The 26,011-nt window shown below is 53.5% G+C and overlaps 1 protein-coding gene across 1 annotated transcript; it reads right to left on the bottom strand.

Moving 5' to 3' along the window:
- Positions 1-21,132, bottom strand: GDF11 (growth differentiation factor 11). Its single transcript, XM_078865773.1, has 3 exons — positions 19,815-21,132; positions 9,913-10,280; positions 1-592 (listed from the first exon to the last, which is right to left on the bottom strand). Exons 1-3 carry the CDS (start codon positions 20,266-20,268, stop codon positions 212-214), a joined length of 1,203 nt encoding a protein of 400 aa, XP_078721899.1. The 5' UTR covers positions 20,269-21,132; the 3' UTR covers positions 1-211.
- Between the last annotated feature and the right edge of the window lie 4,879 nt (positions 21,133-26,011).

The following is a 26,011-nucleotide window of genomic DNA, read 5'->3' as shown; positions in this document are numbered from 1 at the left end:
TTGTTGTTGTTCCCACACTGCTTCTGTCTTCTCTTCTCCCCCCCCCCACCACCAACCCCGCAAAAAAGAAAACTGAGCAAGTGAGAGCCGAGAGGCAGCCGGTCGAGATGGCGAGACGGGAAGAGCGAGGAAGTGGTTGCGGTGGTGGTGGCGGCGGTGGCGGCAGTGGCGGTGGAGGCGGTGGTGGGTCGAACCCCACCGGCCAGCCCCCTTAGGAGCACCCGCACCTGTCCACCACCATGCCGGGGATCTTGCCGTAGATGATCTGCTGCTGGTCGTTGAAGTACAGCATGTTGATGGGCGACATCTTGGTCGGGGTGCAGCAGGGCCCCGCGGAGCCACGCGGGCTCGCCTGCTGCACGAGGTGCGTGTGCGGGTACTTCTGGAGGAACATGTACTCGCACTGGCCCGAGCAGTAGTTCGCCTTGTAGCGCTTGGGGGCGATGATCCAGTCCCAGCCGAAGGCCTCGAAGTCCACGGTGAGGGGGTAGCGGCAGCAGCGCGACTCGTTGGACGACTCGTCGCAGTCGAGGCCGATGTTCCTCCGGGAGCGCCGGAACGGCTCGGTCACCTTCACCTCCAGGAAGGGTTGCTGCACCACAGGTGGACACACAGGTGGACACACAGGTGTGTGCACGGTCAGGCGAGTCGTACATCGGCGGTGCAATCCCACAGGTGTATCGACGTTCAGGTAAGTACGGGTGTGAGTTCACACACGCTCGTGCGTGTCCCAGGTGTATAGACAGGTTAGGGTTATACGTAGAGTTACGTCACCCCTTACAATAATGGTTGCGACCCACACAAGCAGATGTCTACAGGTGAGCACATACGGCGTCCAATGCCTTTACCTACAGGAACGATTGCTGCAAGCAGTCGCACAGGTGTATAGACACAGGTGAGTGTGTGAGTCACACACATGCGTGTCCAGCTGTATATACATACAGGTGAGTGCACGTGCTGGTCTCCACAATCGTCCCCTCCAGGAGTGGTTCCAGCAAACGTACGCACAGGTGCGCACTTGAGTACAGACATAGATACAGTTGTACGGGCTCCACACAGGTGTGCAGGGTGAGAACACACGTACAGGTGTATGTCAGCACGTGTACAGACAGGTGGATATGCATCGGTGTATAGGCAGGTTGGTGCACAGGTGAGTACACACACATGCAGATGTACGGGGCGTGTACATGGACACGTTAACACAGGCAAAGATCCCCCGTGTAGGCATTGCAGACTGTTGGGGCAAGTGCTGTTAGTGAGCACATGAAGGGTGGGTGGCCAACACCACGCCCGGCCGCCTTTGTCTCCCCAGTGGCGGTGTTTACACAGCGCACCAGGTACTCATTTGAGGCTGAGTCGACCTAGGGGAGGCCCAGGACCGGTTTAGATAATCGTCACCGGTGTTGGCCTTGAGCGGGAATCGAACCCCGGGTCGCCGGGTTCGTAGCGCAGCGCACAGCGAACCACTGCATCAACTGTGTTAACTTGTTACCAAATTGTTGACAAGTAAACAAATTGTTGACAAGTAAACACGCAAGTTGACACGCACGTGAACACATGTGGGTACATACAGAGACCCCCATAGAGCCTTTGACAGTCTGTTAGCGAGCAGCGCCTAATGAGGATCTGCATGACACACGTGGGGGTGGCCAGCACCATGCCGGGCCTCGCCTTTGTCTGCCAACGCTGATGTTGACACATCACCACCACTCACTTAAGGCCGAGTCAAACCCAGAGACTGGGGCGCAGTGCGCTAGCCTCAACACCAGCGCTCCCCACGGGTACACACAAAGACAAAGATCCCCCGTATAGCGTGAACAGACTGTAAGGGAAAGTGCTGTTAGCGAGCACCTATGAAGGCCGGCACGGCACACGAGGTGGTGGGTGGCTAGGAACCACGCCCGACCGCCTTTGTCTCCCCGGTGGCGATGTTTACACACCACAGCAGGTACTCATTTGAGGCTGAGTCGACCTAATGACCGGTTCAAATCATCGTCACTGGTGTTGGCTTTGAGAGGGAATCGAATCCGGGTAGCCGGGTTCGTAGCGCTATGCGCAAACCGCTACACTACCGCTCCCCACACACACACGTGTTACACACATGTACAGACACAGATGGGCACACAGGTGTACACACATGTGGGTGTGTGGATACAGATGCTTCTCTTGCTGCCTCTCAATGCGATACGCGCATGGCTCCTCTGATCCACGCGCTGCTTGTGCAAGTCTCTCAGGGTCAATCCGAGCTTGCGTCTCAGCTTTTGTTCCGTTTGCCACGGTGCCTCCGATTGTGATCGTTCACAATGGGCACGGATTGAACACTCATTTTGAACACTCATTTTGAACACTCATTTTGAACACTCATTTCGCTAAATGTACAATTGGCACGGTGCTCTTCGTTGTAAAATTCAGTTACGTAAAATAATTTTTTTTTAACTATCATCCGCTCCCATCTCCACATTATTGATCCCGGGTCCGCTATTTTGGGTTTTTTTTCCCTTTCAATTGTTTGCTTGTGGGGATGCATTGTCAGCGCGTGGATAGAGTAACCCGAAACGATCCACACACTCGTCAATGACACTGGATTGTGTGTGTGGCTTTAAAGGTGGTGGCGAGTGGGGGGGAATATAGGTGACGTTTCGGGCAACGGCCCTTTTTCAGAGCACGTACATGAATAATTTATTTAAGGATGGAGTAACGCGTGAATGGGAATTATTCACGTCGCCACGCACTCAAGTTGCACGCATTCATTAAACAAACTATTCCCGAAGACAAGACAAAAGCGAAGATGCCCCGTGTAGCCTTAACAGACTGTTGGGGCAAGTGCTGTTGGCGAGTAATACGTATGAAGACCGCCATGGAGGGTGGGTGGCCAGCACCACGCCCGACCACCTTTGTCTCCCCCAGTGTTGATGTTTACACACCGCCAGAGTCGACCTAGGGGAGGCCCAGGACCGGTTCAGATATCCGCCACTGGTGTTGACTGTGAGCACAATCTAACTCGGCGAGCCGGGTTCGTAGCGCAGCGTGCTAACCACTGCGCCACCTCTCCCCGCTTCCCCATCACAAACAAAGACAAAGATCCCCTATATAGCCTGAACAGACTGTTGGGGCAGGTGCTGTCAGAGAGCACCTAAGAGGGCCGGCACGGCACACGAGGGGTGGGGTGGCCAACATCACACACACGTACAAAGACAAAGATCCCCCGTGTAGCCTTAACAGACTGTAGGGGCAAGTGCTGTTAGCGAGCACCTATAAAGGCCGGCACGGCACACGAGGGGGTGGGTGGCCAGCACCACACCCGGCCGCCTTTTTCTCTCCAGCGACGATGTACACACACACACGTACGTACACAAAACACGTACACACACGTGTTGTCAAGCATTTCAGAAGCCATGTGGCGTATTCATTCTTTTCCTGCATTGTTTTAAATTGTCGTCCACGTATACATGCCGTACGAATGCATGTACTAGAGCGGCATCTCTCCTTAAACATGCAAACGTTGAGACAACGTTGAGACTCAACGTTGAGGCTACGTTGAGGCATGTTTACCGTGTTCGTCACCATCTGACAGCCACAACCGTTGTCTGCAATTGTCCATTCACCACTGTGGCTGAATGATGGCTTGCACCACCACCACCACCACCCCCCACCCCCCTCTCTTCTCCTTGTCCCAAACCCGCATTGCTGCTGCCCGCACAGGTCTCGGCTCAACGTCTCCGTCGCGCTCGCGGGACTCGCAGGTGGCAGTGAGGCGGTGATGGCCGAGCCTTTCGCCTCTCGTCAATAGGCACGCGTGCCCCGGGTGTGCAGCGGAGGTCACGAGCTGAGCGGAGCTCTCTGCGCTCAATGGGCTAAACTTGCGCGGGGAAAGAAACTTTTCGCTCTTTAAAAGTTTCGATTTTTTAACCAATTTTTTTTTTTAAGGAATCAACAAATATTGTTGGTGCATTGCTCGCCATTTTTTGCAGAGTCGCAAAGGGAATGACGATCGTTATCCTACGTCGCAGGTGCACATGCAAAGAGAGAGAAGACCCGTGTAGCCTTGCAGACTGTTGGGGGCAAGTGAATGACTTTTACACTTACTATAACATTTTTCTACAAAATTACACCTTGCCATATTTACAACATGTTACCCTATTTGTGTTTTTGTATTTTAATATTGTATATTACGGCTAATTCACATTTTATATTGTATACTTATTCAAAATTTTACATACTTTAGCCCCTTAGTATTAGTTATACTTTGTAACTTTAGTATAGTTAGACTGTATACCACTTATTTAAATTTTAAGATTCCTACATGTTGAATGTATGCACCTTCCTGCCATAGTAAATTCCTTGTCTGTGCGAACTTTCATGGCGAATAAAACCCTTTCTGATTCTGATCATCTAGCACGCCCACCCAAGTGGTCATGGTTATCGCCACGCACGATCCGGCCGTGTTTGTCTCTCCGGTGGCAGAACTTTACGCGCAGTAACGACTATTCGCGTTTGCCATGGAAATGCTGTACGCAAAGGTGTAGAAACGCAGGTGTTGGAGAATATGCACAAGTACAGGTACACACAAGCGCCAGAAATACACACATCATGTGCGCAAGCTAAAGGGTGTATACGTGAATGTGTACACACACACACGAGTACGCAAGGGATGATGTACACACAGTTGTATATAGCGCGCACACGCATGTGCACATGAACACAAACAGGGATAGTACATTTTGAACAAAGCTACCGATTTAAAAAATATAGGATTTTTGTAAACTATACTAAACAGTTTTTTTGTATTACACAGGTAAAGCCTCGTGAGCTGTTATCGTCACCGTGGCTCCCACGGTGGCTAGGAGATGTTAACTACCTCGCCTGGTACACAGGAGGTCGTGGATTCGATGCCGACCCTGACGCCTGCTGCTGTAGATTTGGAGTTTGCGTGTCTCTCTCCCCGTGGTCGCGTAGATTTTTCTCCGGGTCCTCCGGGTTTCCCCCTCCGCATTTGAAATTAACATCGCCACGCGTTTAGAGTGTTTGGCTGCTGCTCTACATTTCCAGACAGTCGACATCGCTGAGCTATCATTTGTGATAGCCAGCTCGCTTATAAAAAAAATATCTCTGGTAAAATAAAAAAGGTGATCGTTTTATAGATTCGTATCTCTTTTTCAGAAGCGACCTGGCCACACGTGATCACAGCTCATCGCAGTGGCTGATATTATCATCATCATCATCACCATGATATTATCATTATCACTATGATATATTATCATCATCATCTGATTCTGAATGTGGAGTAGAAAGGCAAACCCGGAGGAATCCGGAGAAAAATCCACGCGACCACCACGGGGAGAGAGAGAGAAATTTTAAAAAAAGAGAAAGAAAAAATTACAAAGATTACATAGAAAACAGGGGGAACATAGACAGAGTAAGGAGAGAGGGGGTAGAGATATGGGGTAGAGAGAGGGGGTAGAGGTAAGAATGAGGAGAGCAGAGCGTGAAGTCTTTTGTGAAATCTTTCATTTACAAAAGGGGGGGCACATAAAGCAAAGCATTGAAAAAAACACAAAAAAAACGAAATGATGAACTTTGCAAAGTGCCGACTACACCGAGCATCTTCTTGTTTTCCTCTGATCGTAAAGAAAGAGAAGAGAGCGAGCACGTGGACTCCAAATATGCAAGAACAGGCATCGCCAGGGTCCGGCATGGAACCCACACGGGGCTCACGTGGTACCAGGCGAGGTAGGTAAACATGCCAGCACCACCGCAGCGCCCCAACAACAATGCCTTGTTTTCTGTTTTCCTCTCCAAATTGTAGGAGTCGTATACATTGTGCATCTGTCGAGCGCGTCTCTCGTCCTCGGATCAGCTCGTGCCGTTGCACCGTGAGACCACGACTGATGTTGACGGTTCGGGGAGGCCTTCGACGCAGCAGTGGATAGATCATGGCTGCTGCTGCTGTTGCTGATGATGAAGTGTTAAAAAACTAAACTACTATTTTTGTATTACCAGGTAAGTCCCACTGAGCTATATAGCTACACATGACGTGGACAGTTATAGCAGCCAAATACTCTAAACGCGTGGTGTTTATTCTAAATGTGGAGGGGAAAACCGGAGGAGCCGAAGAAAAATAAACGCGACCACTTGGAGGGAGACGCCGCAAACTCCAAATACACAGCAGCAGGCGTCAGAGTTGGGATCGAACCCACGACCTCCTGTGTACCAGGCGAGGTAGTTAACATCTCCTAGCCACCGTGATGACGATGAGAGAGAGAGACACGCAAACTCCCAATATACAGCAGCAGGCGTCAGAGTTGGGATCGAACCCACGACCTCCTGCATAGCAGGCGAGGTAGTTAACATCTCGTAGCCACCGTGATGATGATGAGAGAGACACGCAACCTCCAAATACACAGCAGCAGGCGTCAGAGTTGGGATCGAACCCACGACCTCCTGTATACCAGGCGAGGTAGTTAACATCTCCTAGCCACCGTGATGATGATGAGAGAGACACGCAACCTCCAAATATACAGCAGCAGGCGTCAGGGTTGGGATCGAACCCACGACCTCCTGTGTACCAGGCGAGGTAGTCAACATCTCGTCGCCACCGCGGCGCCCATGCTTACGCAGGTCAACACGGGCGGGTGTGCACACTACAGGGATGAGCATAGACACACAGTACACAACATACAAAGGCAAAGATCCCCTGTGTAGCCTCCAACAGACTGCTGGGGCAAGTGCTGTTCGTGAGTAGCACCTATGAAGGGCAGAACAACACAAGAGGGATGTCGGGGGCTCGCACCATGCCCGGCCGCCTTTGTCTTCCCAAGTACTGCTGCCCTTTCCCCAACAGTGGACACACAAGCGTCCACATGCACACGTAAAATTGCTGTGTATACACAAAGACAAAGATCCCCCGTGTAGCCTTAACACATTGTTGGGGCAAGTGCTCTTAGCGAGGACCTATGAAGGCCGGCACGGCACACGAGGGGGTGGGTGGCCAGCACCACGCCCGACCGCCTTTGTCTCCCCGGTGGCGATGTTTACACACCGCACCAGGTACTCATTTGAGGCCGAGTCGACCTAGGGGAGGCCCAGGACCGGTTCAGATAATCGTCACCGGTGTTGGCCGTGAGCGGGAATCAAACTCGAGTCACCGGGTTCGTAGCGCAGCGTAGCGCTAACCGCTACACTACCGCTACCCACTTTGTGTATGAATACACACACAGGTTCAAACACGTGTACATCATTGTCATTGCCGCCATCAATAATATTATACCACCACCATTACCACTACCACCAACACGTCCACCATCATCCTTACAATCTCCATCATTATCATACCCACCACGATCATTACTACCACCACGCTTATCACCATCACTACCGCCATCACCACCATCATCATCAACACCAGCATCATTGTCAGTCACCATTCATCATTACCTCTGTCACCACCGCCGCCATTATCATTATCAACATCACCTCCACCATTATCACCACCACCACTGCCAGAACCACCACCATTATCATCCTCACAATCACCACTACAGCCATTATCATCACCATCATCACTCACACAATACATATACCACACAACAACCGCCATTCGCCACTAAGTGGCGGTGACGTCACCACGACACTTGTGCCAGGCTATGTGCACGTTGAGGCCACACGAAGTGTCGAACGCCGGCTGGCAGGAGGGAGATCATCTCTGACCGATGCCTTTCCTGGTCTCAGGCTCTGGATCGCCTTCAGTACTTCCTCAACAGATGGCACCTCAGCCAGCCACTCACAGGAGGTGACTTCGTCTTCCAATATTTGAGGCACCGCAACCTTAGCATGGTCATCCCCACTTTGTCCCACGATGCTTTCCAGGCTGAGGGATTTCCCCTCCCCCAGGACCTCACATAAATGCTCAGCAAATCTTCAAACCTGTTCCTGGGGGTCAGAAAATGGATCACCCTACTTTCCCCTAATGATGGTAATAGGTGTGGCACTGCAGGTAAAGTTTTTTTATGGAATTAAAGAGACATTTTTGATCACGGGCCATTGAGGCAGACTCCATCTCCTCAGCAACGCGCAACCACCAACCATCCTTGCAGCACCTCACGGCTCTCCAAACCTCCAAGCAAAGGCTGCGGTAAACCTCCTCATTCTCTGAAGTGGGATGCTCTAGACGATGAGAGTGGGCCTGTCCCTTTTTCTAAGCCAGCCTCCTCTGTCAGCCAGGATCTCTGAGGAGGTTTGGACCGTGTACCCAAAGCAGCCATTGCAGCTGCATGAGCCACAGTCCTAAACCAAGCCCATTTCCCCTCGACATCAGAAGGAGTGGGGGACGATGCCAACTCCAACCGCAAGCGATGATGAAATTCTCACTTGCAACTTTCATCAGCTAGCTGAGACCAGGCCACTATGGGTTTGAATGGGGTCCTGGGTGTACACCCACCACCGGAGTGGAAGAATGGCAGGCGCATCTTACAGATGACAAGTCGTTGGTCGGCGGGCAGATCAGCTCCACGGTAGGTCCTGGTCTCAAGGACATGGGCCCGCACCCGCTGTTCCGTCACTATGTAGTCCAGCAGATGTTCTTATTTAGACCCGGCATGCACTCATGATGTTGTGTGGATGCGCCGATGCCTGAACAGCATGTTGGTAATTACAAGCCCATGGGCTGCTCAAAAATCTAGCAGCCTCCTACCGTTGTTATTTAGCTGATCTGGCCCCTGTCTTCCAATCACTCCAGACCAGGTGCTAGCATCATGACCAACTCGGGCATTGAAGTCACCCAACAAGATGACTCTATCCCGTGGGGCCACTTTAGCCAGCACCTGTGACAGGAGGTCAAAGAAGGTATCGGACTCATCGGCCTTGCCTGCATCCCTCCACGGATGTTTGTCTTCGGTGGGGGCATAAGTAACTATGACCACCACTCCTCGCCTCGGGTTGATGGGAAGGCGAGCCCAAAGTAGCCTGGGGCTTACAGCTTCCCACACCTCACCGCCACGGTCCCACGCCACTCCCTGTTGTTTGACAATCTCCTGCCCCGAGTAGAGGTGGCAGGAGCCAGAGCGGTCCACCGGACCTCCTGAATACCACAGAGATCCAGGTGGTACCGATCCAGCTCCCGACAGAGGAGTGGCAGTCTCTCCTCCGCAGTGAGCGTTCGAATACTCCACATGGCCATCCAAAGTGGCTTTTTGTTGTTTCTGGAGGAGCCCCGAGGGTAAGGATTCAGTCTCCTGGCCCTGCCAAATGGGGTTTGGCCAGGAGACGTCATAGACGCCTGTCCCCCCGGGGCCTCTGGCACAAGCTTAATACGTTTTTTGCATCGTAGTTTAGTGGTAGTTAATTGAAAGTGGAGGGGTTACCAGCCCCTCGCACCCATCCAGAGCTCCCATTTGGCCACTGGTGGTTACAAACGCCATGAAGGGAAAGGCCAATCTAAGTTGGCCCTCCCCCCACGGCACTGCCCACCATAGTGTTGCCGTCCGGCACCACGAGGAGGTAGGGGGTTGTTTTTGCCACTCATACCACTTACCACCATCATCACCATTGCCAGTACTTTACTCACTATGATCCTCCACCTCCGCCACCACCATTATCACCACCCCGACCACCAATATCACCACTCCCAACACCAGTCATTACCATCACCACCACCACTCCCAACACCAGCCATTACCATCACCACCACTCCCAACACCAGCCATCACCACCACCACCATCACTCCCAACACCAGCCATTACCATCACCACCACCACCACCACTCCCAACACCAGCCATTACCATCACCACCACCACCACCACTCCCAACACCAGCCATCACCATCACCACCACCACTCCCAACACCAGCCATCACCACCACAACCACCACCAGCAACAGCAACAACAAACAGCAGCAGCCTCCACCTCCACCTACCAGTCCCTCCTCGCCGGGTCCCGGCGCCGTGATGGCGAGGTCGTTGCCCCGCTCGTCCACCGCCTTGATCTCCACTCCCCAGTTGGTCTCGGGGTGCAGGAACCAGTTGTGGAGGATGTACTTGAAGTCGATGCTCTGCCATTGCCCCGCGCGGGAGCCCAGGTCGGTCTTGAGCGAGCGAATGCGCACGGTGCCGCCCTTGGAGAGCGGTATGAGGCGCAGCACCTGGATGAACACCGTGCTGCGAGCATCCACGGGCCGCAGGTACACCCACAGGTATGCCTTCACCACCTTGTTCAGCATCATCTTGGGCGTGAATCGGAAGAAGCAGCAGCGAGGGGAGCCGTCCACGCGCACCAGGGGGTCGGCTGCGGAGACAACGGAGGTGCCGGGAGGACGGCGAGGGGGGAGACGATGGAGCTCAGGATGGGAGGGGATGGATGGAGGACACGGATCTGAGCTGCGGTGCCGGTGATGGAATTCCGTACGGTCAATGAGGAGCGACTAACCATCCCTGCCCCCCCCCTCCCCCTCCTCGAGGTCGACACTGGGGGTGTGTAAAACATCAACACCTGGGGGAGACCAAGGTGGTCGGGCGTGGTGCTGGTCACCCACACCCCGTGGTGGTCTTCATAAGTATTACTCGCCAACAGCACTTGCCCCAACAGTCTGTTGAGGCTACCCGGGGGATTTTTGTCTGTGAAGCGCACGGCTCCTCTCAGTGCGAGCCTCGCTGCCGCGACAAGACCGAGTGGTGTGTGTGTGTGTACTGTGTGTGTACTGTGTGTGTGTGTGTGTGCACTGTGTGTGTGTGTGTACTGTGTGTGTGTGTACTGTGTGTGTGTGTACACTGTGTGTGTGTGTGTGTACTGTGTGTGTGTGTGTGTGCAATGTGTGTGTGTGCACTGTGTGTGTGTGCACTGTGTGTGTGTGTACTGTGTGTGTGTGTACTGTGTGTGTGTGTACTGTGTGTGTGTGTGTACTGTGTGTGTGTGTACTGTGTGTGTGTGTGTACACTGTGTGTGTGTACTGTGTGTGTGTGTACTGTGTGTGTGTGTGTGCACTGTGTGTGTGTACTGTGTGTGTGTACTGTGTTGTGTACTGTGTGTGTGTGTGCACTGTGTGTGTGTACACTGTGTGTGTACTGTGTGTGTGTGTACTGTGTGTGTGTACTGTGTGTGTGTGTACTGTGTGTGTACTGTGTGTGTGTGTGTACTGTGTGTGTGTACTGTGTGTGTGTACTGTGTGTGTACTGTGTGTGTGTGTACTGTGTGTGTACTGTGTGTGTGTACTGTGTGTGTGTGTACTGTGTGTACTGTGTGTGTACTGTGTGTGTGTGTGTACTGTGTGTGTGTACTGTGTGTGTACTGTGTGTGTGTGTACTGTGTGTGTACTGTGTGTGTGTACTGTGTGTGTGTACTGTGTGTGTGTGTGTACTGTGTGTGTGTACTGTGTGTGTACTGTGTGTGTGTGTGTACTGTGTGTGTGTGTGTACTGTGTGTGTGTACTGTGTGTGTGTGTACACTGTGTGTGTGTACTGTGTGTGTGTACTGTGTGTGTGTGTACTGTGTGTGTGTGTACACTGTGTGTGTGTGTGTACACTGTGTGTGTGTACTGTGTGTGTGTGTACTGTGTGTGTGTGTGTACTGTGTGTGTGTACACTGTGTGTGTGTACTGTGTGTGTGTGTACTGTGTGTGTGTACTGTGTGTACACTGTGTGTGTGTGTACAATGTGTGTGTGTGTACTGTGTGTGTGTGTACTGTGTGTGTACTGTGTGTGTGTACACTGTGTGTGTGTACTGTGTGTGTGTGTGTACACTGTGTGTGTGTACACTGTGTGTGTGTGTACACTGTGTGTGTACACTGTGTGTGTACACTGTGTGTGTGTGTACTGTGTGTGTGTACACTGTGTGTGTGTGTGCACTGTGTGTGTGTGTGCACTGTGTGTGTGTGTACACTGTGTGTGTGTGTGTACACTGTGTGTGTGTACACTGTGTGTGTGTGTGTACACTGTGTGTGTACTGTGTGTGTGTGTACTGTGTGTGTGTGTACTGTGTGTGTGTGTACACTGTGTGTGTACTGTGTGTGTGTGTACTGTGTGTGTACACTGTGTGTGTACTGTGTGTGTGTACACTGTGTGTGTGTACTGTGTGTGTGTGTACACTGTGTGTGTGTGTACACTGTGTGTGTGTGTACACTGTGTGTGTGTGTGTACTGTGTGTGTGTACTGTGTGTGTGTGTGTACTGTGTATGTGTGTGTGTACACTGTGTGTGTGTGTACACTGTGTGTGTGTGTGTACACTGTGTGTGTGTACTGTGTGTGTGTGTACACACGTGTGTGTGTGTACACACGAGTGCTGTGTGTACACTCTGTGTGTGTACACACGTGTGCTGTGTGTGTGTGTGTGTTACGTTCGTTGAGAGTCATTGCCGTTGGGATGTTGGCAACAACAAACGGCACGGCGGCCTAAGTCACCGCGTGGTCCCCGTGCTTCTGATTTCTCAGTGGAAAGGTAAAGACGCAGTCGCGCAATGTCTCCCAGACGCCACTGCCGACGGAACAGCCTCCGCTGGAGGCAGCTCGAGAGTGGTATTTGGCCTACTCTTCCATATTGCTCAGACGTCTTGGGAGAGGTGGACGTACCCAAACTTTACCCCACCGCCACCACACGCGATCTGCCGATCATCAGAATCAGAATATGTATCCATACTGGAGTAATCCTATGAGCTACAAATCTCCTTCTCACAGATGTACCCATTGTACTGCTGGAGGCGGGGATGGGGGGGAGGGGTAATGAACTTGCACCATTGTTTCACCTGGCGTGCCTGGAGATGGAATAGAACGGTCGCCCTCTGGATTGCAAGTCCCCGTGTGCTCACTGTCACACGATGGAAACCCATCAGTTATAAAGCGATCTTTAAAAAAATAAATCTGTTTTCATGCTCCGGACATTTATATCCTTTATATGTGCTCGCTAACGGCACTTGCCCCAACAGGCTGTTGAAAGCTACCCGGGGGATCTGTGTCTTTGTGTGCGAGGGTGAGTGAGTGTTAGAGAAAGGGAGAGTGTGTGTGAGTGTGTATGTTGGGCTGAATAGAGGGTGCTGAACAGGCGCGGCACGGTTTGGAGCGGGGATGGGCTGGAGGATGTGGAGCGGAGTGGACTTGCCGATGACTGGCACCAGCGGTGTCAAGATCGGCCTCTGTAGAAGATACTCGTGAAGGACGCTACTGGGCAGTCCCAGGCTATGTGCACTTTGAAGTTACTGGGAAAAGTTAGAGGGCGGAGGGGGAGCGACGCTCACAACAACTTAGCGCAGCGCCGGGTGGATAAAACGCAGCAAGCTGGTGCAGTGACGGGCACAGTCTTCCCGGTCAACCCATGGCACCTGGGTCTGTCCCGTGGCCTCCTGCAAGCGAGCCTTCGACACTTTGCGTGCTCTCAAAGTGCACCTAGTCTGGCACAAGCCCCGTGTGTGATGCAACCACATAGTGGCGAATGAGGATTGTTGTGCATAGAAGTGTGTCAGAGTGGAGCGTAAGTAACAATATCCGTGAGTGCGTGTGCGAGTGAGTGAGAGAGCGCGTGTCTATGATGGGGAGCGGTCATGCAGTGGTGAGCGCGCTGCGCTCAGGGTTCGATTCCCCGTGACGAATATCTAAAACCGGTTCTGGGCCTCCCCTAGGTCGACTCAGCCTCAAATGAGTACCTGGTGCGGTGGCTAAACATCGCCACTGGAGAGACGAAGGCGGCCGGGCGTGGTGCTGGCCATCCATGCACCCCCTCGCGCGCCGTGTCAGATTTCATAGGTGCTCGCTAACAGCACTTTCCCCAAGAGCGTTAAAAGGCTAGACGGGGGATTTTTGTCATTGTGCCCCCATCAACAATTACGCGGTGCCCGCGTCTTCCCGAGCATGTGTGCACACAAAGACATTCACACGCGCGCGTGTGTGTGCATATGTCTTAGTGTGCATGCGTGTGTACACACATACACACACGTGCGTACGCGCGCGTGTGTGTATGTGTGCGCGCATGCCTCTGTTTGCACGTGAATGCACAAACACGCACGCGCGCGCGTGCGCGTGTTTACGCTGCATGCACACGTGCGTATATACTTAGACACGCACGTGCACACGCGCGTGTACACGTGCGTGTGTGTATGCACTTACACACTCACGTGTACACGTGCGTGTGTGTATGCACTAACACACGCACGTGCACACGCGCGCGCTTATACACGCACGCACGCATACACGCGTACACGCGTGTACACGTGTACACGTGCGTGCGTGTGTGCACTAACACGCGCACGCACGCGCACACGTGGTGGAGACTCCACCGCCCCCCCCCCCCGTCTCTCTCGCTCTCTCTCTCACACAATGCGCTCTCGCAAACAGCGCGACCCCCCCACACCCCCCCCCCCAACTGCGAGACGCGATGAATGAGCGCTTTGTGTCGGGGGGACGAACGCACGGGGAGGGGAGAGGGAGGCGCTGACAGCGAGCGCCCGTCAGCTAAGTCAATCGGGTTCGATTCCTGCCCGTGACGTCAAGGGCACGCAACCCCCACCCCCCCCACACCCCCCTCCATAAATCAACTCGGAATAAATTCACGCATTCGTGGGGGGGGGGGGGTAGGGACGCCCAGCACGGCAGGGGTAGTGGGGGGGGGGCAAGGGGCAGGGATGATTTGCGTTACGGGGCAGCCTGGCATTTGACCCTGGAGTTGGGGGTCACCCACACAAACTCGGCCCAACGTAAATTCTAAACCACAGTCCAGCCGGGGATGATTTAAGTGTGGCCCTGTGTGTGTGGTGTGTGTGTTTTGTGTGTGTGCGTGGACACATAGGGGTAAGCAACTTGGAGGTTGGGGGTAGAACGTAGCAAGACAAAGATGTGTGGATGGAGGAGGATGGCGGTGGTGGTGATGATGATGGGTGTGACACGCGTGAAGGATGGAGGAAGATCGTGTAAGCAACTTGCAAGTTAACAATAGTACTTGGTAGGAAAGCGCTGTAGATGTGATTAGATGCCTATGAAATCTTGCAGTTCACGAGCACTGATGACAACAAAGAGTCTGACAATGTCGATGAGACACTGTCGGTCGAAACCGGTGCAGAGTTTGCTTGTTGTAGGTTGTGTAAGAAATACTTCTGCGGTTTTGTTTGGTTTTGTGTACGTGGAGAGACAGATGTGTGCAGGAGACACGCAGTGACAACTTCATCCATTTCGATCAGAAAGAGGAGGAAGAGGAAGAGGAGGTTGTGATGGGAGGGACGAGTGTGTGCAGGGGGCATGAGCAGAGCCTCGTTTATCCGCACGGACATTGGAGGGACGAATCCAAGGGGACGACGCTAGACCCAGATGGTGGTGGTGGTGGTGGTGAGAGTCTAAGGTCGCACCAAGGAAGTCGACTGAGCAGCAGCTAGGACACTTTGCAGAAGGATGAAGGCGATGGCGATCCGTGAAGGTATCGACGGCATTGGCCATGATGACCTCTTGACCTTGGGTGTGTTTGTTGTGGTGAGCGGTGGTGTAGCGGTTAGCACGCTGCGCTATCGAACCTGGCGACCCGGGTTCGATTCCCGCTCACGGCCAACACGACGATTATCTGAACCGGTCCTGGGCCGCCCCTAGGTCGACTCAGCTTCAAATGAGTACCTGGTGCGATGTGTAAACATCACCACTGGGGAGACAAAGGCGGCCGGGCGTGGTGTTGGCCACCCACCCCCTCGTGTGCCATGCCGGCCTTTATAGGTACTCGATAACAGCACTTTCCTCTACAGTCTGTTAAGGCTACACGGGGGATCTTTGTCTGTGTCTTATTTTTTTTGGTCCTAACTACGACCTGGCCAAGCCAGCGGCACCGAGGTCGTTTCCACGTGGTCGGCAGCAAGTCGCGTGCACCGTACAATGAACGCACCAGACACCCCGAAAGCGAGCGGCCTGCGAGCTCCGTGCGAGATGGTTCGAGTCCGGTCGCTGTTGTTGTTGTTGTTAATCCACGTGTGACGTCACTCCTGTCACACGTGTCACGCTGTAACACGTGTCACGCTGTAACACGTGTCACGCTGTAACACGTGTCACCCTCGAGCGTGACCTTATTTAAATGGCGGGGGGGGGGGCATATGATAATTGCTCAGGCGAAGGGGTGCACGACACAACTTGGATGTCACTGCTGCTGTGGGTGCTGCTGCTGCTGCTGATGATGATGATACTCCTATTATTGCTGCTGCTGCTGATGATACTCCTATTATTGCTGCTGCTGATGATGATACTCCTATTATTGCTGCAGCTGTTACTGCTGCTGCAGCGACTAACAATGCTGTTGCTGATGCTGCTGATACTACTGCTCCTTCTGATACTGATACTACTCCTGCTGCGGATACTGTTGCTGCTGCTGATACTGCTGCTGATGCTACTGCTGCTGCTGATACTACTGCTACTGGTGATACTACTACTGCTGGTGATACTACTGCTGTTGGTGATAGTACTGCTGCTGATACTACTGCTGCTGATACTACTGCTGCTGATACTACTGCTACTACTACTCCTGCTGCTGGTGATACTACTACTGCTGGTGATACTGATACTACTGCTGATACTACTGCTGCTGATACTACTGCTGATACTACTCCTGCTGCTGGTGATACTACTACTGCTGATAATACTGCTGCTGATACTACTGCTACTACTGCTACTACTGCTGCTGCTACTACTGCTGATACTACTACTGCTGATACTACTACTGCTGATACTACTACTGCTACTACTCCTGCTGCTGCTGATACTACTGCTACTACTACTCCTGCTGATACTACTGCTGCTGATACTACTGCTACTACTACTCCTGCTGCTGATACTACTGCTACTACTACTGCTACTACTGCTGCTGCTACTGCTGCTGCTGATACTACTGCTGCTGCTACTGCTGCTTCTACTGCTGCTGCTGGTGCTGCTTAGCGCCCCGGTCCGGGGACGAGGGCGGCTCGCGCGCATTCCTGCGGCGCGAGGTCCTGTAATTAGCCGAGAATGGATCTCTCCACGGCGCCTGTCAACACTCCCCATGGGCCGGGAGGCACGGGGCCAGGGGGCCAGTGCGAGAGGGGGAGGGACGGAGGAGGGAGTATGGGACAGGGAGGACGCATGCAGAGAAAGGGGGATGGATGGAAGAGGAGGAGGATGATGATGATGATGATGGATCTGTGGATGGATGGCGAGATGAAGGGAGGGAGGGAGGTTGCATGGTGAGCTGAGCCATAATCATCGTCATCATCAGCCACAATCTATTCGCTGCTGCGCGAATGGGTCCACAAACCGTCGCGATCTCTCACGACCCTGCGATTAAACGATCCAGGCGGTACCAGCGCGTCAATTGGCTGCATGAATAACGAGCGGCCTGAGGACGGCTGCTTGCGTTGTGGCCGAAACGTCGTGAGAATTGTTTTATTATGTTTTATTTTTATTATTTTATTACTTCCCTTCTACGTGACTTTACCGAAAGAACCAAGAAGATTTGTTGTTGTTGTTTATTTCTGAAAAAGTCTCCATCGAGTGGCAGGGCACCCTCGCGAAGGGAGGGTGCCCTGCCACACGACGATGTTTGGCCACTTCCTCGATTCGCGAGACGCGCTGCTGCTGCTTCGCGTGCGTTGGGTGAATCCGCAGAGTCGGCGTGGTGGTGGTGGGGGGGTGGAACCCCCACCGCTCGTACGAGGAGGGGGGGTTGCCTACTCAAAGCTGGGCGCAGGCAGATCTCCAGAATCGGCTGCGCTTTGCTGTCATCATAATCCTTCACCCCGCAACGAGAGAGGCTGCGGCATCTGCTACTCCCCATGCAAGTAGCAGCAGCAGCCAGGCTGAAATCGCGCTCCGCTTCCGATATCCTTCTCAACACGCGCCCAGGACGCCTGAGCCTGGCCTGTCTTACCCACTCATCATCATCATTCCTCATCCTCGTGCTTGCAGATTGCCCCCAACATCCACCCGAGCATCGTCTGCACAGATTGCAGGGAGACGAGAGGATGCGGCAGGGAAGGGCGGAGCGGGTTCAGCGATGTGTCCACGTGCGTCTCAGCCGCGCGTCCTCGACTCGGTGCAGAGGACCCAGAACCTCACCACGAAGGGGGGTCGTTTTAGACCAGGATCCGCACGGAGCCAACGTCCGCCACGCGTTTTGCGAATCAGACAAGTTCGGAGGGAGGGAGGGAGGGGGGGTCAGGCGTTTCCGTGGTCCTGTTTGTCGCGTTACAATCGCGTTTTGTTCGCGAACAGAACCGTCTGTGGGCCCGGGGGCCCGGAACTAATCAACTAATTGATTACGCTGCGGTTGTGCTAATTGCGCGCTTTGTTTACGCAGCGAGAGCGTCGGCGTTTACCGCAAGACTGCGTACGAGGAGGGTGGCTGCCGGGGTGGAAGGTTTGGCCGTGAATTCAATGAACGAGAGTTTTGACGTCGCGTGCGGGAGAAGGAAGCCGGAGAACCCCGGACGAAAAACCCCGCACAGCGCTGGTGCTGGACACGAGTAGGAGACACCCATGGAACCAGATGGCCCGGTTAAAACCCAGTACAACACTGCTGTTCTACACGAGGAGGAGATACCCATGGAACCAGATGGCCCAGTTAAAACCCCGCACATCACTGGTACTCTACACGAGGAGGAGATGCCCATGGAACCAGATGGCCCGGTTAAAACCCCGCACAACACTGGCGCTCTACACGAGGGGGAGACACCCAGAACTGCTTCTCCTGGTCACCCCGTGCGGGACGATCACCAAATGCAGAGTCCTAAACCAGGCTCAACCCCCTGCTGCGGTGACGAGATCCGACGCGAACCTGTCGGTGATGTTGGGAGGGAACCAGAGGCCCAGGGGAAACCCCACCACGCGCACGGAGAGAAGGGCATGGCGAGCGGGCGGGTTGGCGGGGTGCGAACCCAAAACTCCGCACAGATGGATTCCATAACTCGCTGCCGTAACCGCCGCCATCCCCTGGCCACCTCGCAGTCGCAAACCGACAACAGCCACGTGGCGTTCACAGGGAGCCTGCCGCAGTCGTTAAAGCGCTACAGGTGTCACACCTGTAGCCGGCTACAGGTGTCACACCTGCAGCCGGCTACAGGTGCCACACCTGCCGGGTCCCCGTGTCACACCTGCCGGCTACAGGAGTGACCTCTGCCGGCTACAGGTGTCACACCTGTAGCCGGCTACAGGTCTGACCCCTGCCGGTTACAGGTGTCACACCTGCCGGGTCACCGTGTCACACCTGCCGGGTCCCCGTGTCACACCTGTAGCCGGCTACAGGAGTGACCTCTGCCGGCTACACGTGTCACACCTGCCGGGTCCAGGTGTCACACCTGTAGCCGGCTACAGGTGTGACACCTGCCGGCAACAGATGTGACACCTGGCGCGGCTCGCGTTGCGCGCGCGTCCGCTTCTCTCTGGGCGGCTGCGTGAGGAGCGCTTAGTCCACGCGGGCGTCCAGGGCGACACATCGCTCCATCACCTCCATGGAATCTGTACCGCCCCCCAACACAACCTACAGGCAATCTGTAGAACCCCCCCCCGCCTCCTGACTTGATAACCGCACTCACTTCCTCCAAGCGGGCATCAACCTGATCCACCGTCCCACGTACAGAGAGAGACGTTGGAACCGCGGAGGAGAACACCCCCCCACCCCCCAGGGTGGCACCGAAGTCCGTGCGCTTGCCTCGTCTGCTGTCGCTGCGATCAGCGACGATAGCAGTAGTGGCGGGGGGGGGCGGGGGGGAGTTGCTGAGCGCTGCTGTCGCTGCGTGCGCATTGCTGCTGCTGCTGGCGCGGCTATCGGTGCGGCCGGGGGGGGTGGGGGGGTAGGAGGCGGTGTGACACGCGCGCTGCGTGTGACCGTGGCGCTACTCACGCTCGCTGCCCATGATGATGATGGTTTCGGCCGTGGCGTGGTAGTCGTCGTCTTCCCAGTGCGCGTGGTTGGACGACGGTCCCTGGTCTCCCTGGAAGTCGTACTGGTCCAGCAGCTGCTGCAGCGGCGGCGCCTTGGGCAGCAGCTGGCTGATCACGTCGCGGCTGATGTTGGGCGCCTGCTTGAGCCGCAGCTTGCTCAGGATCTGAGATTTGATGGACTCGAGGCGCAGCGCCTTGCTCTGCTCCCTCCAGATGCATGTCGGAGTGCACTCGGCGCGTTCCGGCTGCTCCTCCCCGGGCCCCCACGAGGTAGCCCCCGTTGCTGCTGCCCCCGCAGCAGCCGCCGCTGCCCCTCCGGCTGCCCCCACCGATGCCCCCTCTTCGGCGTTGGTGCCAACGTTGCGGCCGAACGCGGCCAGGCACACGCACAGGATGAGGCACTGGGGCGGCATGGCTCGGCTCGGATGTTGGCGGTGGTCGTGGTGGAGAGTGGAGCGAGCGGGCGAGTGGAGAGCAAGCAGGGGGCGAGTGTGTGAGTGAGAGAGTGTGTGTGCGAGAGTGTGTGAGTGTGTGAGTGGAAGAGTGTGTGAGTGTGTGAGTGAGAGAGTGTGTGAGTGGGAGAGTGAGAGAGTGTGTGAGTGGGAGAGTGAGTGAGTGGGAGAGTGTGTGAGTGAGAGAGTGTGGGAGAGTGTGTGAGTGTGGGAGAGTGTGTGAGTGGGAGAGTGTGTGAGTGGGAGAGTGTGTGAGTGGGAGAGTGTGTGAGTGGGAGAGTGTGTGAGTGGGAGAGTGTGTGAGTGGGAGAGTGTGTGAGTGGGAGAGTGTGTGAGTGGGAGAGTGTGTGAGTGTGTGAGTGGGAGAGTGTGTGAGTGGGAGAGTGTGTGAGTGAGAGAGTGTGTGAGTGGGAGAGTGTGTGAGTGAGTGGGAGAGTGTGTGAGTGTGTGAGTGGGAGAGTGTGTGAGTGGGAGAGTGTGTGAGTGAGTGGGAGAGTGGAGCGAGCGAATTGACAACCGAGCGAACGCGCGCGCGCGCGCCTTGAGTGAGCTCGAGAGCGACCTGGCGGGTGAGCGAACGAACGCGTTGATGGGCGAGTGACTGACGGGGAGACGTGGGCGCAACGTGAAGAGAGGAGGAGGTGGTGGTGGGTTGATGAATATGTGCGCGTTGTGAGAGGGGGGGTGGTGGGGTGCGGATTGTAGCGGTGGAGTAGAGACGCAGAGAGATGCAATGGGGATAGAGAGAGAGAGCGACTCCGCACAGAGAGCGCGAGGGAGCGGGGAGGGGGGTGGTGGAGGAGAGTTGCTCTCCTGAGCGCGGGTCGGCGTGCAGGCAACGCGGCCGCGTCCCTTTTATAGAGGCACTTTGGCCCGCGCTCGGCACGCCGAGTCGTGGCGATTGGCTGCAGCCTCTTGAGCCCACGACAGCGGCGAGGGGTCGAGGCGGGGCTGTGCCGAATCCACTCCCACTCACGAACGCGCACACTCACACACAGAGACACTCTCACACACTCACCCACGCACACAAAAACCCACTCACACATACTCACTCACGTTCACTCACACCCACCCACTCGCACATACTCACACACACTCACTCACACACCCGCAGAGACAACCCCGAACCGATGATGGTCTGATGACTTGAGGGTGATGATGTGATTATGACGATTGATTTTATAATAACGTCATGATCGTGGTGATGATTATTGATCATGTGGATGATTTGTGATGATAATGCTGATCACGTGACACGACTTTAATGATGATGGGACTGATGTACAATGATTATAATCATGGTGATGACAATAACGCAATGATTCGTGATGTGATGATTACATGATTGTGATCATTATTGTAATGACAGTTTATTAAAGTGAGGAGTGGTGGGGCAGTGATCAGCGCACTCGAAACATAAATTCAATACCCTGCCACGGATAACATCAGCGGCGAGTGGTGATATCTGCTCCGGTTTTGAGCCATCCCCTTCCCCCATCCAACTCTTCACCTAACCCACACTGACCAGCGTGGGGAAGTATGGTCAAACAACCCCCACTGATACCACAAGTCCTCATCCAGCAGTGGAATTACAAACCCGTTGTAAATTGGGGCCGATTATGGGCATGATCTGATATTCATTATAATAAATGATGATGAACACTGCAGTAATATTAATGATTATAATTATGACTAATACGAATGACTAATAATAACGTGATATTCACGTTAACGATGATGTAAGTCCACAGTGTTTAAACTATAAAGTCTACGAAATTTTCTCTCGAGAGTAATATAAATTGTTATTCCGTGGGAAAGTATGGCCCAAGAACCCCCCTCCATCAACGACCCGCGTGGGGAGGCCCTCATCCAGCAGTGGAGTGGCAATGCGAACGCCCGTGTACTCACCTGTTTGAGAATGAACTCGCTTTTTTGTCAATTCATAATGAGCAGACATTTATTGCCAGGATGTTGATGCTTACGTTGGGTTGTTTGTCCAACCCCTTTTAACAACAACAACAACGAGCTGTTGTTCTTCGTTCGACAGGAAGTCCCGGAGAAACTCCACGTGGACGAGGAGATAACGCCAACACAATTCCACACAGATAAGTTATCGTAACCCACTGCAGATTGATGTTTCATTCGGGTCCTTGAAAGCCCCAGCCACAGTTGGAGCAATAGCAGAGCGACATCAGGAGCTACCCACAGTGGCTCGGAGATGTTAACTACCTCTCCTGTTATGAAGGAGGTCGTGGGTTCGAGCCATGCCCTGACGCCCGCCGTATATTTGGAGTTTGCGGGTCTCTCTCCCCGTGGTCGCGTGGAATTTTCTCCGGCTCCTCCGATTTCCCCCCCCCCCCTCCACATTTAGAATCGACATCGTACGTTAAAGAGTATTTGGCTGCGATGCATTTCCACATGATGACGATGATGATGATGAGCCACTTCCTCTGAGCTGTCATTTGTGGCCAGGTCGCGTCTGCGAAATAGCTACAGAGCTCAAGTGGGCCTTACCTGGTAAAATACTAAATTAAAAAGTTTACTTTTTAATTGAGTGTACCAGGACTGCCGTTCCTATTTATGTTCGGGCCGCTACTGCTGCTGCTGTTGCTGCTGCTGTTGCTGCTGCTGTTGCTGCTGCTGCTGCTGCTGTTGCTGCTGCTGCTGTTGCTGCTGCTGTTGCTGCTGCTGTTGCTGCTGCTGCTGCTGTTGCTGCTGCTGTTGCTGCTGCTGCTGTTCCTGCTGCTGCTGTTGCTGCTGCTGCTGTTGCTGCTGTTGCTATGGGTGGGGGTGATGCTGCGTTGTTGCCGATGGGGCATCTGTGCGTGCGTGTGTCGCCGTCTCTTTGTGTGTTCGTGTCTGTTCCTCAGTGTGTGTCGGTGTGTGTGTCTGTGTGCGTGTCTATGTGCCCGTGTGACTATGTGGGGGGGAGCGGCCACCCGAGTTAGATTCCCGCTCACGGTCAATAACCAGTGACGATTATTTGAACCGGTCCTGGGCCTCCCCTAGGTTGACTCAGCCTCAAATGAGTCCCTGTTGTGGTGTGTAAACATCGCTACTGGGGAGACAAAGGCGGCCGGGCGTGGTGTTGGCCACCCCTGCCGGCCTTCACCCCTGCTCGCTAACAACTTGCCCTAATAGTCTATTAAAGGCTTTGCATGATTGTGTGCCGATACCACGTGTACTCGTCACAAGTCCTACCTTTACAACACACCTGTACTCCATAACTGTTCTCCCGAAGCGATGCTATTACCTGTACTATATATGTGCACTCAATGTAGTATCCACTTCTACTAGCTGTAGTACAGGTGTGTTCTACATACCTGTGCTCTCGTTCTTACCTCTACTATACACATGTATTCTTCATCTGTACTGCACGCGTGTACTATCTTGTGTTTACCTGCACGACATTACTGTACGACACACCTGGACTGTTTCCTCGACTACATATACCTATCATGCACACCTGTGCCACCAGTCCTCTAACGAAGCATTCGCTGCACTCACCACACTCCACGTCGCGCGAAATATCCCAACGTCAATTGAAAACAAACAACTTTTATTCTGAACATCGCCGTCGCACGCTCTCACGAGTGGCCGTGGTTATCATTCGTTTGGGATATTTGCACGGGGGGGGGGGGCATTCAAATGACACTCCCCATTGCTGCCCACGCCACGTGTGCAATAAATCACTACACGTGATCAATGTGAGACTTACGTTTTCAAAGCCGATAAGACTCCCAACATGATTGATTTATTCTCAATAAAATATAATACGAGACAATATCACGGGATTCTTTTTTGCCAGTATCAATGCATGGAAATTAAGAATAGGTTTTACCCTTTCTGCCAATAAGGCAGGAGCTGTGTTAAGCTAGATTACTGTGTTAAGATGTTCAAACACCAAACGTGTTCTGATAATATCTGAATTGCCCTTGAAACTGATAACACAGAACCAGATGAGTCAATGCCACAGGCTACCCAGAACCACACAGATCATATCATCAGTCGGAGTAATGCCAATTGTTTACCTGTTAACTCAGGAAATTCTCACCGAGTCTCAAGACGTAGTTGCCAGGAGGGTCCTGCTAAAGCGGAATGTTTGACCAGGAGTGAGTTTGGGCTTTGGGTGGCGAGGAGGACGGCGGTGGACCCGGGGAAAACGCAGCGACCACGTGGCACACGACCACGTGGCACACGACCGGGTTGACCCGCATCACTTCTGTCTCCTGGCCACACCGACACCGCCTGGCAAGCCCTCGTGGTGGTCCACCAATTAGAGTACGAACCAGACCCTGGAGTCGGACGCATTGCAGATTTGTTCGAAGGCACGATACAATGTTGCAATGGACGTTATCTAAATTAATAAAAGGCACGGCGTGACGGGCGGTGGACATCCTGATGCGAATCCACTGCTGGATGAGTGCCTCTCCGTGCCGATATTATTGACCATACTTCACCGCGCTGGTTTTACATCGGATTCCTTCTAAGAAAGTTAAAGGAACACCGACCCGAGGCGCCAACTCGGCTTATTTGCACCGATGCCACGGGCCTGGGTAGGGTCTCTCTCGCCCCCTGGCGGTCAACTATGGAGCGTCCCATGCACTCAAACCTCCCACACCTCTGCCGTGCGTGGGCACGTACGTACACGTGCAGCAGTAGCAGCCCGTTTGTCAATCCACTGCTGAATGAGGGCCTACCCACGCCTTTAGCGATCGTCGGGGGGGGGGCTACTTGACCATACTTCACCACGCTATACTCTTTGTTTTTTTCGGTAAAGTCACGTAGGTTAAAAAAGAAAACAAATAAATTAAATCACGACGTTTCGGAGGCAACACAAGCTTGTCTTCAGGTGAAACCGTCACAGCTAAATTGCTGTATCAAGTACAGCAGTTTTGTATCAAGTACAGCAATTTTGCTGTGACGGTTTCACCTGAAGACGGAAGCTTGTGTTGCCTCCGAAACGTCGTGATTTGTTTTCTTTTTTTACCTACGTGACTTTACCGAAAAAAACGAAGAGTATGAATCCTTGCAGTCACGAAAGCTTCAAATCTAGAATTCACCACTCTAGTCAGAGTGGGATGGTGACTGCTGGCTGAGTGCAAAATGCACTGCTCACGACGCGTGCGCATGGACGATCCTGATCCAAGCACTCTCCAGGCTCAGCGCCTCCTTTTCTTCATCCGAGATCTGATGAGACTGGGGGTGCATTCCGGGCGACTTTGATGAGATTATTTTTTTTTTTAACAATTAAGGACAATTATAGTTTCCACGGCAGGACTACAAAAGATTCCGTAACGAGCTTTGAGCATTATCCCTTGAATTCTCTGGCTAATACAGTTTCCATGCATGAGCCAAGCACTCTGAAAGAGAATTCATGAAACGTCGCAATGCAAGACCGGAGCAGAAAAGTTTCGACACCCGGTGAAGCTTTCCTGCGTTAAATCAAGGGCATTATGATTACTCCAGCCATCCAAGTAATTTAAATTTTGCATCAACTGTGTTTTCCTGTCGGTCTTACTAATCCAGTTGACTCATGTAAATAGGGGCGAGTTACGTTGTAAAAAAAAAACCTTGTGGTAGTTAAAGCATTTTTTGTGTAACATTGTTAGTTTCACTACTCGTGCCTTGAGTGACAAACGCATCAACCACAACTACAGCGGTGGCCCCTGCACCCTCTCCAGCCCACCCTCCGCCTCCACGG

The sequence above is a fragment of the Lampetra fluviatilis genome, chromosome 21 (assembly GCF_964198595.1).
Source record: "Lampetra fluviatilis chromosome 21, kcLamFluv1.1, whole genome shotgun sequence".
Classification (NCBI taxonomy): domain Eukaryota; kingdom Metazoa; phylum Chordata; class Hyperoartia; order Petromyzontiformes; family Petromyzontidae; genus Lampetra; species Lampetra fluviatilis.
Note: the sequence above shows the minus strand (reverse complement) of the source record. Positions and strands in the feature narration are given on the sequence as shown.

Coding starts and splice junctions, on each gene's coding strand:
- GDF11 (XM_078865773.1), bottom strand. CDS start 20,268: ATGCCGCCCCAGTGCCTCATCCTGTGCGTGTGCCTGGCCGCGTTCGGC. Junction 10,281..19,814: donor CATCATCATGGGCAGCGAGC/GTGAGTAGCGCC, acceptor TTGTCTCCGCAG/CCGACCCCCTGGTGCGCGTG. Junction 593..9,912: donor GACCCGGCGAGGAGGGACTG/GTAGGTGGAGGT, acceptor CCTGTGGTGCAG/CAACCCTTCCTGGAGGTGAA.